The sequence below is a fragment of the Phoca vitulina genome, unplaced genomic scaffold, assembly GCF_004348235.1.
Source record: "Phoca vitulina isolate PV1807 unplaced genomic scaffold, GSC_HSeal_1.0 scaffold20, whole genome shotgun sequence".
Lineage (NCBI taxonomy): Eukaryota > Metazoa > Chordata > Mammalia > Carnivora > Phocidae > Phoca > Phoca vitulina.
This window is the reverse complement of record NW_022589723.1, coordinates 15,948,181-15,966,154: the sequence shown is the minus strand read 5'-3', so window position 1 is coordinate 15,966,154 and position 17,974 is coordinate 15,948,181. Positions and strand designations below refer to the sequence as shown.

General features: G+C 40.6%; 1 protein-coding gene across 2 annotated transcripts in view; it reads right to left on the bottom strand.

The window, feature by feature from the left end:
• The window catches only part of SLC12A1 (solute carrier family 12 member 1), an 85,812-nt gene that overhangs the window by 38,575 nt on the left and 29,263 nt on the right, over positions 1–17,974 (bottom strand). For both annotated transcript variants that reach the window (XM_032417447.1, XM_032417448.1), the window contains exons 9-16: positions 17,030–17,114; positions 14,379–14,530; positions 13,058–13,165; positions 12,617–12,740; positions 10,764–10,865; positions 8,501–8,656; positions 5,060–5,159; positions 4,177–4,288 (exon numbers count right to left, since the gene is read on the bottom strand). In XM_032417447.1, coding sequence (XP_032273338.1) covers positions 4,177–4,288; positions 5,060–5,159; positions 8,501–8,656; positions 10,764–10,865; positions 12,617–12,740; positions 13,058–13,165; positions 14,379–14,530; positions 17,030–17,114 — 939 coding nt within the window. The remainder of the gene's footprint in view (positions 1–4,176; positions 4,289–5,059; positions 5,160–8,500; positions 8,657–10,763; positions 10,866–12,616; positions 12,741–13,057; positions 13,166–14,378; positions 14,531–17,029; positions 17,115–17,974) is intronic.

Here is a 17,974-nt window from a genome sequence, read left to right as displayed (position 1 = left end):
TAAATGTTGCATTTGGGGGACAATAAAGGCTTTTTCTGATTTGCATTCTAAATCCCAGATCAATTGGATCAAGTTTCCATCTTTAAGGTATATTTGTCTTTGATTTGTTTTAATGAAAAATACCCTGCCTTTAAACTAAAACTGAGAAGTATAGGGGCATCTGGGTGGCTCAGTCGTTAGGCGTCTGCCTTCGGCTCAGGTCATGATCCCAGGGTCCTGGGATCGAGCCCCTCAGTGGGCTCCCTGCTCGATGGGAAGCCTGCTTCTCCCTCTCCCACTCCCCCTGCTTGTGTTCCCTCTCTTGCTGTGTCTCTCTCTCAAATAAAACAACAACAACAACAAAACAAAACAAACAAAAACAAACAAACAAAAACCTGAGAAGTATATGAGTGAGGTTCTGTTGACGCCCGCAGGACGCCTTCCCATATGGGGAAGAGAAATGTGAGCTGGCATCTTACAATTTTTAGAACCAAACATAGTGTACCCAGAGAAAAAAAGTTCCATGAGCCCAAACTAAGTTATTGCAATGACTGGTTTTATTGTCTTCCTAACTCCTATAAATAAGCGAGGAAACTGAATGACAAAGAAAAACAGTGTGTTTTTAGGTCATGGTACACAGGGTAGAATCAGTGGAGTTTGCAACCCCTTACTTAATACTTGCCTGTTGCTGAACCCCCACACTGAACTATGCTTGACAATATGAGAAGATACTAGAAATGCGGAGTCCTACTCCCTCTGATCTTTCTGCGATGATAGGAATGAAGCACAGAAGAAGAAGAAAATTACTTTTGTTCAATATAAAGCCTCTTGGGATATAAGTATGTTGATGATTTTCACGTGGTAATTCAAAGGAGAAGAGCAGACAATATTGTAAGTTACCTACTGGATTCCTTAAAAAAAGGTGCCCATATTTGAATGATGAAAGGTACTTCTGAAATGTTCAGGCTGGGTAGGAAAGAAGCAAGAAGGAGGAAGAGGTTCTGATGGGTGAGTGTAAGAGTTAGTTGGAGAGTTGGAAGGACACAGTGGGGGCTTGGGGTCCAGCAAAAAGAATAACTCTATCCATTTCAATTTCAGCAGCTCTGAGGGCCATGATGTCTAATCTTTTAAAAATGCCTTTGCTAAAAAAAGAAGATAGTAGGAAGGGAAAAATGAAGGGGGGGAAATCGGAGGGGGAGACGAACCATGAGAGACTATGGACTCTGAGAAACAAACTGAGGGTTCTCGAGGGGAGGGGAGTGGCGGGATGGGTTAGCCCGGTGATGGATATTAAAGAGAGCATGTACTGAATGGAGCACTGGGTGTTATGCACAAACAATGAATCATGGATCGCTACATCAAAAACTATGATGTAATGAATGGTTACTAACATAACATAATAAAATAAAATAAAAAAAAAAAGCCTTTGCTGTAGAAAATGGCAGCTGTAGCCACACGCTTTCCATCTACCCACTAGCAATGAAATTCTAGTGAGCTCTGGGTCTTGCTCCTTCCTTGTAGTGTAACCGCATTTCAAGTTAGCACTGAAATAACCACGAGAGGGACAGAGCACAGAGCCTGCCGTCCTATGATTAGTCAGAGGGAATATGTAGCTCACTGTTCTATTGTGATCATGTTGGATACCTAAAAAAGTGCAAAATCCGTGCCAGGATCTGGTTTCCCTAAGAAAGCATGTTTCTGGTTTTTGTTGAAAGGGATATATTTTTGGAGTGAAAATGGCAACTATGGTATACCAAAAATAATGGTGATGAAAATAGCAGTTCCAACAGTAACAAGTACAATTAGTTGAGCACTTACTATTTGACAGGTGCTGCGCCGAGCCCTGGAAAACTCACCTGATAGAATTCTCACAACAGCTCTACAACATGCTGCTATTATTAGGATTCCCATTTTATAAAGAAAGAGAGAAAACTGAGGCCCAGAAAGATTAAATTCTGTACCTAAGGGACTCTAACAGGTGGCAAACAGTGATTCAGCCAATAGGTGGCAAATAGTGATTCAGAATTGACCTTGTTTCTCAGAAGCCAGCTACCCAGAGTTAAGAACTGCATTGTCACCTCTCAAGATCATCATTCCTATTTAACCTTCCAATAAGGTTGGCCCAACTACCAACAACTTTTGGAAAAAGTTTGGAAAACTTTTGGAAAAAGTTTTCTAAGGGTATGCAGCTGACTTTCCCCACGCCCCCTTCCATCTGTTTCTTTGCAAAGATGATTGATGACTGAGCCTAGAGTTGAAAGATGCTGACGGCATCTGCAGCCTCAGGGGCTCACAGACAGTAACTACCTGGAAAGTCATTAACTGATGCAGTAACTATTTTCTGTCCCCAAGAGAAGCTCAGAACCTGGGAGCATGACTCGTGGGCCTTACTCAGAGACCAGCACAGTGATATATAACATGGTCCAATATACATGTCGGACAACAGGGCTATTGGAGGCACAAAGGTGCCTACTTCATATGATATCGCACAATCACACTCTTTTATTAGAGTGAAAGCAGCAAAGGGTTAATTAAAAGCAGTATCTCCTGTCTCTATGAAAAGACCTTTTCTCCCTTGCCAATATATGACTCTTCATACTCTCAGTTCATTTCTCCTGTCCTAAAGATATTTTATTGCCTGCTAAACTAAATTTTCTCTAAATTGCTAGAGAAGAAAAACACCCCAAACTGCTTATTCCATCAAAACCAGCCCTGTATTATATTGGCCAAAATGAAATTCAGTAATCCAGGGCACCAAAGTTTATAATATGAGAGAAGATTTTTAAAAATCCTCTGGAGTCACAGTTGGTCATTACTTATCCTGTCAATCTTATGTAGTAAGTAGGGTTCCTTCCACTCCCTTCCGGATAATTGTGTTAAGTTATATTGTCTCAGTTACTAGCATATAAGCATCGAGAGGAAGGAGAATATGACCAATTGCTTCATATAGCATTGAGAGTATTGCCAAGTATAAAAAGATGCTTAACTGCTGGTCAGGACGATGTGTGGTAAATTTATCCCCACGTCATGGCACAGCCAACTAGCCCCAGAATGACATGGCTTCCTGTCAGCCCTACTCCCTGGCAGGTGTTGGAAGTTTCGGTGGTGGCACCCGATTCTATCGGCACTCCCAGGGACACAAGCCTGCTAAGATTTTCTTCTCATGAGGTAACACAGAGCACAGTTGGGTGGCCTGAACTGACACCCCGGTTCTGTCACTTTCTTGTCACGTGACCCTATGCAAGAATTTCATTTTCTTAAATCTTACTTTTCCATCCAGTAAAATGAAAACAGAGATTCTTTTTCCTTTCTGCCTCACTAGGCTGTAATATAGGTCAAACAAGAAAAATTGTAGGAAAATGCTTCGAGGAACAGGTATGTACTAAAAATAATTCATTGAAGTAGCTAAGGATTTTGAGTGGCGTGTGCATGCGTATGAGAGAGACAGACAGACAGAGACAGAGATAGAGAGAGTGAGATTGTTATGGGAACACAGCAGAGATAGACTGGTTTGGAGGACCTAGGCTTACTATTTTCTTATAATTTTAATGCTTTCTCCTCACTTTAGAGATTGGTGATTGGTCAATAATTATGGTTAAATTTTTAGCATCTACTTTGAATGCCTCCTGGGAAAACCACCAGTAAGTTACCGTTAGTCTACCACATACTTCCTGAACAAAAGGAACTCATTCATCTCTGAATGTTTATCCAAGGCATGGGAAACTTGGTTTAATTCCTTAGATATCTGTGGTGTCATCAATTTTATCCAAGTATTTAATCTAAATTCTATGTGCTGTCATTTCAGGATATTATGTCTGGTTTTCTCCTCATCAGTTAATCTATATAATAGCACCCTCTGGCTCATTCCATCCTTTTATATTTCTGTGGACAGCTACCACCTCAAATGTCTTCATTTTATTTCTGAGCCACTTCTCTTTTTCTTGTCTCAAAGGCCATCATTTGGAAATATTTATCACTTTTAGTTGGTCTCCTATGAAATCTGAAACACTTTTTCTCCACTTGTTTAAATTCAGGATCACAGCCCTTGCCAGTCCTTGCTCTATGAATCAAGGAAAAGGGCTCTTGTCCAAACTGCCTTGCCATTTTCCTATCACTGCCTGTACCCGCCTGGCTTGCCTAAAACAACACAAGGTGAGCAGGGAGGGAAGCACCTTCCTGGGATGAAGTGTCTCTTACCACAAAGACTTCACAGCAGATGCAAAGGCCACTGTTCTTGGTAAAGGCATGAGTAATGTCCAAGAGAGCAGGTCTTATCATAGGTCCCCCTGTTAAGACAATGCACTGGGGCCTGGAAATGGAGAAAAGAATATGTAAGAACTGGCCATTGCCAGAAGCCTATGAGCCAGAACAACCCCAGTGGAAATGGCAGGAATGGAGGGTTTGGCAAACTGGGACAACCTCTCCCCTAAATATTTTTTGGGTTTCTCATCAGAATTCTTGAATCATCCTACCTGTTCATCTTGCCATCTTTGTATTCTTAGTTCATTAGTGATGGCAAAAATGTGAAGTAAGAAAAAGGTAGTCCTGGGTTCCCCCTGTCTTTTTCTCTCCAGGCACTACCCTGTCCTAAATCCCCAAACAACCTGGCACTCTCCAGCTGGTATCTTCATGCTGCTTTCCTTCATCCTCCTTGCAAAGCTTGTTTTTTGGGGTTCCATTCAAAATAAGATATAACTAATGAAGAGTTTAAAATGTTACTTTTCCTAAGAGATTCAGTAAGCCACAGAACCTTAAGTTGAATGGAGACAGCACCAAGGATTAAGATGTTTGGGGGCATCTCTCTGAAATCACACCCTGAGATCACCTCTCTATCTCTGTGCATGGAAGGTGACACCCAACATTATGACGGTTTATAGCTGGGAGTGGGCATAGCTCAGAGTGGAAGAGAAGAACCCTCATTCACAGAGATGTTGTTGGGAAAATGAGGCAGGTTTGTATGACTCTCTAGTCTTAGAATGTACCCATAAAGCATATCACTACTTGAGTGCATCTGTCTCCCCTAAAGGAAACCCACTTCTAATGTGGAGTGACACCAGGATGCCTGAGAAGCCAACTTTACCTGAAATTTTTCACATGGTCTTCCACGGTAGTTAATTCCAGGGCGTTGTCTAACGCACTGACGTAGGAAAGAGCCTGTGTGGAGGAGCCCCAGTTCACATCTGTGGACAACAGAAGAATTTGGCATCAAAAGCATTGACCTTCCCTCTGTATACTGTGAATAATTTTTATAAGCCATTGCCTTCTATGATTTTCCTTGGCTATGTCATCAGTGAGGAGTGCCCAAATTAGAGAAAACACGATGTAGTATTTCCTAGAAAGAGCAATGTGTCCTTCTATGAACACTTTATGAATTCTTAGAAGTGAGATGGCTCTTTCCCGTTAAGGATCAGACTTTAAAGCTGCAGCCCCAGAAATTTTGCCTGGTGGGAGAGGCTATGTGATAACCACATTGTGAGTGGATAGACATGGAAAAATGGTCAGCCTCTAAATAAATTCAAAAGGTCTTCACAAATTCTTGAATTGAAAAGAGTCATTTCTGTAGACATGGATCGTGTGCAGCCATCTTTATATTTTGAATAGTAAAACTGAACAGCTCAGGAATTCTTACTTTTTTGGGTATCCATGAAGAGGGTTCAGCAAGCATTTTAATTTGATCTTTTAGGACCTAATCTTCGTAATGAAGGAATTAAGTACTACCATCTCCTACCCCCTTTTTTTTCCCTACCCTTTTTTGAAAAAATAAATAAATAAATAAATATTAGATGGAACCTCCCATCAGGAAGTCTCTGGTGGGAATGTACAGATTTACTCCAGATGGCAGATGGAGTAATCTCCCTAGTCTTGCTCAGAAGAGTCAGGGAAATGGTGGGGAATAATTACCTGGAGATAAAAAGGATTAATACTGCCTAAGGGTTGACTAGGTAATTAGCACCAGGTATTTAGCATACCTTAGATTATTTTATTGTAATAAAAATCCTACTAGTCAATTGGATATTTGCAAGTAAAAAAATGAACCTTTTACCATTCCTCACACCATATATAAAAATTAACTCAAATTGGATAATGGACATAAATTTAAAATGTAAAGCTTTAAACTTTTAGAAGAAATTTGTGACCTTGGATTAGGGAAAGATAGATTAGAAGCAAAAAACCAAATCATAAAAGCAAAAAATGATAAATTGGACTTTATAGAAATTAAGAATATCTGCTCTTCAAAACAAACTGTAAGGAAAATGAAAAGGCAAGTCATAGTCCTGTAGAAAATATTTGCAAAACACATACTGCTAAAGGATTTGCATCTAGAATACATAAAGAACTCCCCAACTGCTATGATAAGAAAATAAACAACTCAAAAAAATGGGCACAAGATTTAAACAGACATTTGACTGAAGAAGATATACGGATGGCAAATAAGATGTTCATCATTAGTCATCAGGAAAATGCAAGGCAAAGCAAAATGATAGTACTATACATCTATTAGAACTTTTTTTTTTTTAAGTCAACTGACTATACTAAGTGCTGACAAGGATGTGGAGCAATGAGGACTTTCATTCATTGCTGGTAGGAATAAAAGATGACACTGCTTCTGTGGAAAACAGTTTGGCAGTTTCTTATGAAGATACATACTCTTATTTTATAGTCAGAAATCCCACTCTTAGATATCCCACTCCTAGAGAAATGAAAGCAGAGGTCCACATTAAAGTCCTGTGTGTGCATGTTTATAACAGCTTCATATATAATCATCCCAAGCTGGAAACAACCCAGATGTCCATCAGCTGGCGAATGCATTTTTTAAAAATTCGAGATATATTCATACAATGAAATACTACTCAACATAAACGAACAAAACGCTTACATATACAACAACATGGATGAATCTAAAAACATCATGTTAAGTGAAAGGAAGCATACACAAAGGCTACATACTACATGATTCTATGTAATATTCTGAAAAGGCAAAGGTATAGTGAGAGAAATCAGAACAGTGGTTACTAGGGGCTAAGTTGAGGTGAAGAGATCGACTACATAGGAGTGTAAAGGGAACTTTTAGTGATGATGGGAATGTCCTCTGTCTTGATTGTGATGGTGGTTACAAGACTGTTTAAGTTTGTCAAAACCTGTAGACTGTACATCTAAAGGATGAATTTTACCATACATAAATTATGCCTGATGCCTAAAGTAATAAAGAAAAACAGGAAAAAAATCCCTTCCAGTTAGTTACTTTCTCCTTTCTTCTCTACTTTCTTCTCTACTTTCCTGTGCAGTACAGGTAAGGGACATATGAGGGTGGCTTGGGGCTGTCCGACTCCTGAGACTGGGTCTCCCTGTACCACAGCTTCAGTCCATCCTTCTCGTTGATTCTAAAGTTAACATCCGAAGTTCAGATATAATTGAGTGATCTATGGCAGCCTCTTGTTGTTCACATATTCCTTAGCATGACATTTATGTTTCTTACTTATCTGGCCCCAACCTACTCTTCCAGGCTTACCTCATGCCCTTTCTCCTTAGCACACAAAAACTCCATCCATGTTACAGGCCTTGAAGCTTCCTACATATGCCATGTCTTTGCATGCCTTCTAACTTCACTCATGCTTCTCCTTCGGCCCAGAATAACCTTCCCAGGCTCTATCTGATTAAACAACCCCTAGTCTCTTGTCTTTTTTTTAAGTAGCTTATTTGTTCATTCAACAAATATTTATTAAGTACCTACTGAGTGTTGGCTCTGGAAATACAAGCCATGAGCCAGAGGAGTCTTCCTGGACAACTCTAGTCGGAGCTAATCACTCTGTCTCCTCTTCTCAGTAATTTTCTCATGCCATTGCATGGTACTTACTATATTGCATTATGGTTAGTTGCTTTTGTGGGGGTCAGTGAACTTCTTTTTTTTTTTTTTTTTTTTTTTTTTTAAAGATTTTTTATTTATTTATTTGAGAGAGACAGAATGAGAGAGAGCAAGCACATGAGAGGGGGGAGGGTCAGAGGGAGAAGCAGACTCCCTGCCGAGCAGGGAGCCTGATGCGGGACTCGATCCAGGGACTCCAGGATCATGACCTGAGCCGAAGGCAGTCGCTCAACCAACTGAGCCACCCAGGCGCCCGGGTCAGTGAACTTCTTGAGGACAGGGACTATATCTTATTTATCAGGATTTTTAGAAGGTGATATAATGGAAAGAGTGTGGGGTTTGGTATCATACACTCTACTTAAAATGTCAACTCCATCACATCCTGTTACCTCGGCAAGTGGTCAACTCTTTGAACTCCAGTTTCTTCATCTGTAAATGGGTCTAATAATACCTAATGTATAGCATTATTGTGAGGATTCAATGAGGGCATGGTAAATAATAGGTGCTCAACATGGTTAGCTATTATTATGCTGTATTATATTATTAATATCCACCGTTCACATGGCACACCTAAGTACATAGGGGCTGCTCAGTAAACATTTGTTGAATGAATGGTTAGTTAGGGAGTGCTTTCAAAAACCCTTCCTCTCATCTTACCTGGCTTCTTATAAGTCACGTAGATGTAGAGGAAGAACTCAATGACATAGGTGATGACAGCTGCCCACCAGTTGATGACAAACATAACTGCACAGCACAAAATAGCTCCAAAAAGAGATACCCACATGTTGTAAATTCCGTATGCAGGTCTCCATCCTGAAAGAAAAAAATATCTCGGTGCATACGAAAAACTTTCACACTATCACTTTATACCACCGCATATGATTAGCATGCAAGCAACAGTTTTTCCTAGAATAAAAATCAGAACTTTTGGGTCAAGCTCCCAATTCTGTTAGTTTTCTGTGATCTCGGGTCCCTGGCTTAGGAAGGTACATCAAATAAGAATGCTGTGAAATACAGAAAACGTGTCACTTATGGCCTCTTCGTATGTCCTGCATGTCCCAGTTGTCTTCCCTGACTATGACACCTTAAGCTTCTGCTAGCTATACCATCAGGAGCTGAAAGGAGGCAGGAGAGATGAAAAGAGTGGGGTCTAGTGGGAAGGAGGGGGAGAAACTCCTTGGTGGCCCAAGAAAAGAGGCAGTTAAGACAATGGACTTATTGTTCCCATGGAGAAGGCAGAGCATCATCAAAAGTCTAGCCACTAAATTCCTGCTAGCTCTGTCTTTACCTTAAGAGGATAGTACTTGCCCTCTCAGAAATAATAATCTATGGAAAAAGAGGGAGACGTTTTTCGCCAATGGCTTCTTAAACCCAATGCATTAATAAGATTTTGCATTTTACAGTGAAAATATTTCTCACAGTTCATATATGCATGGGAGTGTCCCCTGTTCTATTAGTTTCCTGCCATGCAGAAGCTGGGAGACAGCAGTGCCGGCTGGGGAAGCTCTGATTTGAAGGGCATTTGGATGGTGGGTGAAGTACATTTTAAATGTGGAGTTGCCAAAATACAACAGAGCTTTCCAAGTCTTCAGGAGGAATTTCTGAAATGGCTACAAGATGGAAATAGCACTTTGAGGACATCCCTGGAAATGCCCTTATTTTTCTGAGTCTGGCTGTGTGTGTGTCATTTCGTGGCTTTGTGTATCCACCTGTCTCTATGCGGTCTGCTATTTTTCCCCTCTCTCTTTTTCTCTCTTCCCGTTTCTCTTCTCCCTTCCCACTCTTTCCCTTACCTACTCTATTATTTCACCTTGTTTTTTTTTTTTTTTAAGATTTTATTTATTTATTTGATTGAGAGAGAGCACAAGTAGGCAGAGCGGCAGGCAGAGGAAGAGGGAGAAGCCGACTCCCCACTGAGCAGGGAGCCCGACGTCGGGCTCGATCCCAGGACCCTGAGATCATGACCTGAGCTGAAGGCAGATGCTCAACCGACTGAGCCACCCAGGCGCCCTTCACCTTGTTTTTCAAAGATGAACATAACATGGCACGGAGACACACATTTCTATGACTTGTGTTCACTGACTAGAACTTTCTGTTCTCTGCTTAAAAGAAGACAACACAACAGAAATAAAAATTCCTCAGTTATCTTCTGGAGCCTCGTGGCCTTGGGTGGACGAAAGCTCCCCTTCCATCCATATTTTGTCTTACAGGCAGCAGGTTTCCCGAAGGAGGCTCGAGACCACACAGACCACACAGAAATGTGTTCATATCCCTGATAAAGGCCCTCATGGTGAAGAACTTTCTGAAGGTCAATAGTGACGAGTATCTATTCTGGTGGAAAGGCAGAAGGAATTCTAATAGCCGATGAAAGCGAGGCAGAGGTGAGAGGTGGCGAGATAGGGAAGGTTCTTTGGTGTGAAATTCTGCACCTCTTTCACCCACAGTCTGCGGAGGGCAGGGATGCCACCGGCGTCAGCACGAATCTGCATTGACTGCACTCAGCAGGTAATTATGGGAACTACTCATCCTTCTCTTCTGCACCATGGGCAGGAAACAAATTGATAGTAAGGAAGTTTCAAATATATACATTTATTCCACTTCTGTGGTCACTTTCACCCTGGAAATAAATGGTGTTTTTCTACTGCTGAAATAAATGTGGTTTCTCTTGCAATGAATAATTTATTGCCGCAGGAGAAAATTGACTTTACGGTTGGTCAAAAAGGCCATTGCTCAAATGATTCTTTTTCTATTTCAGAAGTCACCCCCCCCAACTCACCAAAATAAAGTGGATTATGCTGCCCACTAGGATATAAGGAAACATATAAACATAGATTGAGCACTTTTCACTGACTTATTTCATCTTATTGAGACAAACTAACTGTCTGCTTAGGCTTCTTTTAGTTTTGAAGAGTCAGCTTACCCGGAGATTTGGCATACGAGGCATGGAAGCAGGAGAAATTAATAAGTGCGTATGAGGCCAGGAAGAAGTTGGAGATGATGGGGGCGATGGTGTTCAGTTCCGCTGTGAAAGAAGCACAAGTGAGCATGTCCGTGTGAGTGATGAGACCAGGGGCTGAACAGCTGTCAGAGCCTGGAAGCTTGACTTTATTTGGAAATTGAAAACATAGCTAGCATCTGTCAAAGTTTAAGAAGTTAGTGATTTTTCTTTGGGATTGCATTCATTTAAAAATATATTCTCAGCCAGGGTTTCCATAAAGCAAGGAGCAAGAAAACCTCCCGATGAGAGAAAATAGACGATAGACAAGACCTCTACCCAGCAAACATTCAAATGGGTGTGGGTGGAGGGTTTGGCGACTGGGCAGATGATAAACTCCCCTGTCGCTCTTGCAGAGGTACCAAATCCTGCAATCTTTCTCTGCTGTGGATATAAGCAAAAAGCTCTACAGGGCAACAGATCAATGAAATACCAGGGCACCCGAAATGCTTAATTGGAAATTTCTATACCTAACTTGCTCTCCCTGACTCGCAGAACTCTTGCTAGTCCTTTGCCCTTTTCTTAACATTTCTAGAGAGTTCTACCTCTCAAGGTTTGCCAAAAAAAATATTTACCCCAGTAGCTAAATATCTGGTATAATTTAATCCTAGCTGAATGGTTTGCTGTATAAGAAATAATTTAGTAACATTCTCATTTATCAACCTCAGTGATGCAAATGCAACTGGCAGCTGGGTGTGATTCTAGATCATAGATGCTAGCAGGGAAGTAGGCAAAAATAGCTGCCATGAAGCTCATGTACGTTGTTGTGAGTCATTTTTAAGGATGATATTTAATTTATACAATTTTTTTAACACTTTGGCTATTTGATCACATAAAGGCATTATAGGGGAATGATTTGAGGTCTTAAGTTATGTAATGGAAACATTTCTGTACATAATCGCTTTTTGTTTAATTTTTTAAAAATCTAACAAACATAGTCATATCTTCCCCCTCTTCAACCTTGTAGAAATCTTAATGAGGATTCAGGAATTACAGTCACTTCCTGAGTTTATGTGATGATGAGGAGCCTTTATTGTTTGGTGCCACTGCGCTGAGGAAGGCTCTGCCCTTCTAGACAGAGTTACCATGGCCTTGCGTTTTACTTATTTTCATCTGATATGCTCACTAGCAAAGGTGGCACCTTAGGGAGGAATGAGGAATGTGCAGGCTGAAGTTGATGAATGTGCCTCTCCAAGATTATGCAGCTATTTCTATATTGCTTAGGGAGAGGGAGCCGAGATGATAGTCTGGGCAAGGGGTTCTCAAACCTCAGTGGTCTACAGATCTCTTGAGGAGCTTCTATACATGCAGATTCCTTATCCCCTTACCCTCTCCGGGGTTGGGTCTGAAAAATCGACACATTAACAAACCCCAAGTGATTCTGATTCTGATATAGGCGGTCAATGGACCAACATTTTGTAAACGACACTTTAATTCTCCTGGTAGCTGCCAGGCCAGGAGATGTAGAGACAGGTGGCACCTGGGGAAGGCTCTGGAACTAGATGATATCAGGCAGCTTGGAGGAAGGATTTGGGTTGCATTTGGTTGGATGGATTTCCAACATTCGGATTCAAAGAAGAGATTAAAGTCCAAAGTCTACCTCAAGTCCTCAAAGGCTGTCTGCACACAAGGATTCCTCATTTCCTTCTTAGACAGACTCCAATATTCCCAATTGGGATATTAAACAGAAAACAGGTAATTCCTCAAGCTAAAAGGAAAACCCTACCAGTAATCAGAAGAATTCTTTAGCTTTCAGTAAGCACAAGAAAATCACGAACCAATAAGAATGAACGCCATGGCTATAAGGAAAGTGAGAAAGTATCCTCTCAGGGGTTCATTGTTTTTCCCATATCCCTTTGCAAAGAACTGCAGGGCTTTGTAGATGTTGTCCTTGCACAGAGCCTAGTGGAAAAGAAGAGGAGAAATTCGTCATTTATATCTATGCACAGTCATTTTCCCTAGGTGATTCAAACAAGAAGATTTGGAGAAAGATGAAGTGATACACAATATAGGCACAAGTTAACACAGCAGTTTATCATTCTTTATATTATTTGAATCGATCTTGACTATGTGGCAGACAGCATTTGAGCCAGATGCAAACGTTAAACTGTTTCAGAAAATGATGGAAAATGATGGCTGGTGAGAACGAGTATTTGAGCTTGATCCACGTTCAGTGGAAACAGACGTAGGGAGAAGCACGTGCTCTTGGCTTATGTCACCTGGAACACTTTGGGTGCGCTGACGAGGGAGGCCAGGGCTGAGGAGAGCGTTGCAGAAAAGATGCCAGCAGTGATGAGGGGGCCGAACCCTGACACCATGCTCATGACCTTGGGAAAAGATGTTCAAGTAAGGAGACTCATCCAACAGACAATTAAAAAACAAACAAACAAAGCCAAAATCTTATGCAAATGCTTCCCCTTCTACTTTCCGTGATTTGGAATCTCCTTTATAAACTAATTGCTTCTAACCAGATTCCAACCCCCTTGCCCTGCTTCATTCTCGAGTTCTTCATATTTGTTTTTTCAAAATGGAAATGGCCATTTTGTTGTCATTGTTTATGAAAATAGGAAATTCTCACCACAATACATCCAGAAGATACTGGAAAAAAATAAAGAAGGAAATGGTTTCAAGGATTTTGACAACATTTCCCCCCTTCTATGGGGGCATATGTTTCTTTGACAATGGGAAATTCTATGGAGCAGAAAGTGGTATTTTAATAAGGTTTGGGGAGGGCTCAGCTGTTTCCCAGTCTTTTGAAAAGCTTTTGCCTTTCTTGTTCTTTCTGCACGTAGAGGCTTTTCAAACCTTTGCTTTCTCTGTGCTCATTAAATATAATTTTAGATCTGAGACATGATGAGATTCTATCAATTTAAGTCATATTTTGGAATAATGACTTTGGCTGAGTTAATTTCTCTTTGTTGGTTGTTAAAATAGATGAATGAAGCCTTCATGACAAATTTGCCTCTCCCTCCACTCACCAATCATTCAGACAAATTGATGTTTCAAGTTCCACAGTTTTCCCAACTTCTCTTGTTCCATTCCCCTCATTTACCTCCCCTTCTGCCACTCACAATTTCCCTCCTGGCCTTGTTTTCCAGGCACTCCAGGATCATGTCAGGGGCTTTCCTAAAACTGAGATCCATGCATGAAGTGCATTCCAAATACCAACTATCTAAGTCTCTCTTTCTCCCCACCATGAAATCTGGCACCATTGATTGGAAGATGCAATATGTCGGGTGGTAATCTTTCCCTGGTGTTGCAATTCATACAACTGCCTGTTCTCTCCCCACCACAGTAAATGTAACCACAGGATTTGCCACCACATAATGTCTAAGGAGCTCCCTCCCCTCACGCACAAATTGTTCCTTGCTGAATTCAAACAGACCAATAATTAATCAGTTGCAAGGTCAGAAGTTGCATTATTCTACACATGACTTTCTACAAATGAAACCTTTAAACCTGGCATTCTGACACCAGAGACATACAACTTACCTACACAAATAGCAAAAAGAAATAAACTTTTTTTTTTTCTGTTCAAACCTGGAAATTGTTCATCAGCCCATATTGACATGGTTCATGTCGACATCTTGAGAAGTCATAGCCCAACCCACAGGCTGCTGAACCATTGCAGTTCATCCCAGAAATGATGGTATCATTCATGCTTCCGGTGGCGTCTCGGACCACACAGGCCCCTGAGGAAACAACCGTGGCTCATCATTTCTTTATAAGGGTTCTTCTCCCATGGGATTTTCTTCCGAAAACATAGTTTACTTTGAGTCTGAGCAGGTCCACTGCCACCCTCTCTTGTCATCCTAGGGACATGGTACCTGAAGGTTCCCATCCTCAGAGGCCCCAGAACGCCCCCTGTCTCTGACAGTCTGCCACTTCTACTGCCTTGGGGGGTTTAGGTCCAAGCTCTCACCTACCTTTGTAAGACACCTGGGGGTTGGAACTCTCCAACCCTTACTTTCTGAAATGCACATGGCAGTGCTTTGCACAAAATATTCAATTCATATTTCTGGCGTGGTGCTACTGACTAGGTGTCTTTCAGGTAGAAGGATTTATTTCCTCATCTGCGAGAGAACTAAGGGATGGCATTATTGAATTCTAGTAATTAAGAGATCTGAGCCCTTGTTTTCAACTGATGATAGTCCTTGCATAATTTTTTAAAGAGTCATAATTCAACTTTATATAGAATTTTAAAGGTTTAAATAATAAAGAAAATGTTTGGGGATAAAATATTGAGATTTCCTTGGTAATATTAATGGTCAAATAATACTTGACCAAATATCAGTTTATTCCATTGCTTTTATCTATTTTGATATTTCTGTTATTTTCCATTATAAACATTCTATGCTGAATATCTTTGTGCACAAATTTTTTCTTCTCTATTTCAAAATATTTCTCTAGGGTAGATTCCTAGAAATGGAGTTATGAACTTTTTAAAGATCCTTGATGTATATTTTTTTAACACTTTCCTTATGAATTTTATAACTATAATCTCTGCCGCTATGTATTTGATAGGATTATTGAAATATATGAATATATGTGGAAAATATGTAGAAACTTTTCTGAACTACCTGAAGGATAAATATTTTACAAACTAAATCCCAACCAATAAAACTGTTCATTTTGCTTTTCAAACTCCAGCTGGTACGAATTTTCATTCTTGCTAATAACTAGCAACATTCTTGCTAGTACCCAGTGACAGGTACTAATGGGAACCCTTAATTTTACCCATAGAATTCATATCCTGTGAATCTGCAAAAGATTTAAAAACAATAGGATCTTCGCGTTGAAAGAGTAAAATAATCAGTACCGGAATCCTGTTTACATAGCCCTGAAGGGTGGCCTCCTAGCCTCTGCTTAAACAGATGAAATTATGAATGTTGGTTACCAAGCAAAACCATCTGTTCCCAATTTTACCTTTTTGCATTGTTCATTTATGTTGAGCTGACTTTTTGGAATCATGTATTTTGGCTTCTGCTCAATACAACTCCCTAAATTTCCATGAAGCCAAGCTATGAGCCATAACTTGCGCTAATGGCAGGCCAAGGACCCCAGGACTATCCTCCTCTGCAGGGAAAAGTACAGAAAGGGAATTTTCTTCCAGGCAAAAACTGGAAGAATCTCTGAAATCAGGTCTATAACTTTACTCGTTCCTTCATTTTTACATTGTGTGAGATAGGAAATCATTTGGGAAATTTAACGTAAGGTGGTTTCAATGTCATTTAAAAATGTGTCAATTTTCTAAAGTATTGGAATAAAATCTCTTTACATGTAACTAAACTTGGAAATGCCACAGCAATACACCTAACATTATCCAATTTCCTCAAATAAGAGACAGTGAGAGAAGTTAACTGTTTTTGCTTTTTTCTCCAGAAGCCAACATAAGAGAAATGCACTTCCCAAATTTCCTTTAAGCAGAGTATAATTGGGATGTGCCGTTCGGTAAAATGGTCATTCGGGCTTCCGCAGTGGGGACCCATATTCCCTAGTGTGCACAGACAAGAGTTTTCTTCTCTGAATGTTCCACATTTCTTCCTCTCCTACTGTGGCGTAAGCATGAGGTGACCCCAACCAGGAGGAGGTGTGGCTGCAGGCAGCAGGTGGAACGAAAGTCAGCTTAGGAACAGCAGGTGCATCCACATATGTTCTGCTTACTGAGCAATGTGGGGGCTGACCACCCATACTGCTGGCAGTTGGGTCTTGTTCTGATTTCCTGCCAACTGGTGATAGTGACTTTTCCATATCAGGGACAGTAGTGCAAGGAGGAGATACAGCCATCAATTCTATATCTTTCATACATTCCTAAGGCTTTTGTTTTTGTTTTTGTCTTGTTTTGTTTCTGGCTTCTTTTCTCTTGCTCTGTTTCTCACCTGCCTGCCAGGGCAAGGGAGGTGGATGCTGGAAATGGTGGCTCCTTTGGCAGTGGGGTTATCACCTAGAGTAACTAATGGGATTCTCTTTGTGTTCAGGCAGAATAACAATCTGATTAACTCTACCCTAGCCCTGACCCAGAGACACCTGTATTACAGCTTAATTGCATTCAAACCCCTAAAGCACCCAGGAAGGGAATTAAAAATGTTGTCTTTAAAAAAGCCTTTCGACCCACTGAAAGCCCACTGGACATAAGAACAACCAGACTCCTTGTAATTCTGGCATTCTGACACCAGAGACATACAACTCACCTACACAAATAGCAACTCCTATGTAGGCGACAGTGGTGATGAAAATGGCCAGCATGGTTCCTCTGGGGATGGCATCTTGGGGATCCTTTGAAGAAACAATGTGGTGGGATGAAGAGACAGGGTGGAATAAGAAATAGAAATGACTTGGAGTTATTACTGTATTTCAAATGTTTCAGCCACCCTTCCTGAGACAGGTTTGAAAGAAAAGATCAAGCAAATGGCAAAGTGGTGAGCCTGAGTTCTTTTTGGACGAATATAAGGTGTTCAAGGTGAATAAAGAAATCTCTAGAACTTTGCGCTGAATAGAAGAGATGTCTAACTGTCCAGGACAGAGTTTTTATAGAAAAGTAGACCAGTTAGCTCACTCACTAAGCGTCTCCCTCCCCTTTATCTCCTGTGAATTTCATGCAGATATATCAAACCTTAAAGTATTAGGGGAAAGACGCAAACACACCCCGCGCATTGATGTACCTTGACAATATCTGTGTGTGGGTATTAGTTTTGTACTAAGCTTAGGCTTGCCTTAAAAATAAATAACTTTGAAGCAAAAAAGATGATCTACTAAGTTCTCCAATCCCTCAAATTTCCCATTTGGAATCCAGTTCAGGAATGACTGCTATGGGAGATATTTAATTTCCATAAGCAGGCATAAAGAAAGAGGCAAATTTAAGCTTATACCAGAAAATGGGCTTTTCTTTTTTGCTTATGCATGTATATAAATTCACTGGGCTGAGCTCACATCATATATAACATACCATTTTATATCCTGTTTTGGGGGCTAAATCATAGCATAATCAATTTCCAAGCACCATAACTTTTAAATTATTGAATTCAACTTAACAGGGATTATTAAATAGAGATTTCAATGTACTCTTGCTTATACAAGGCAGTGCCTGGCATATAGAAGGAGTCAATAAATATTGAATTGAGGGAAGCACAATCTCA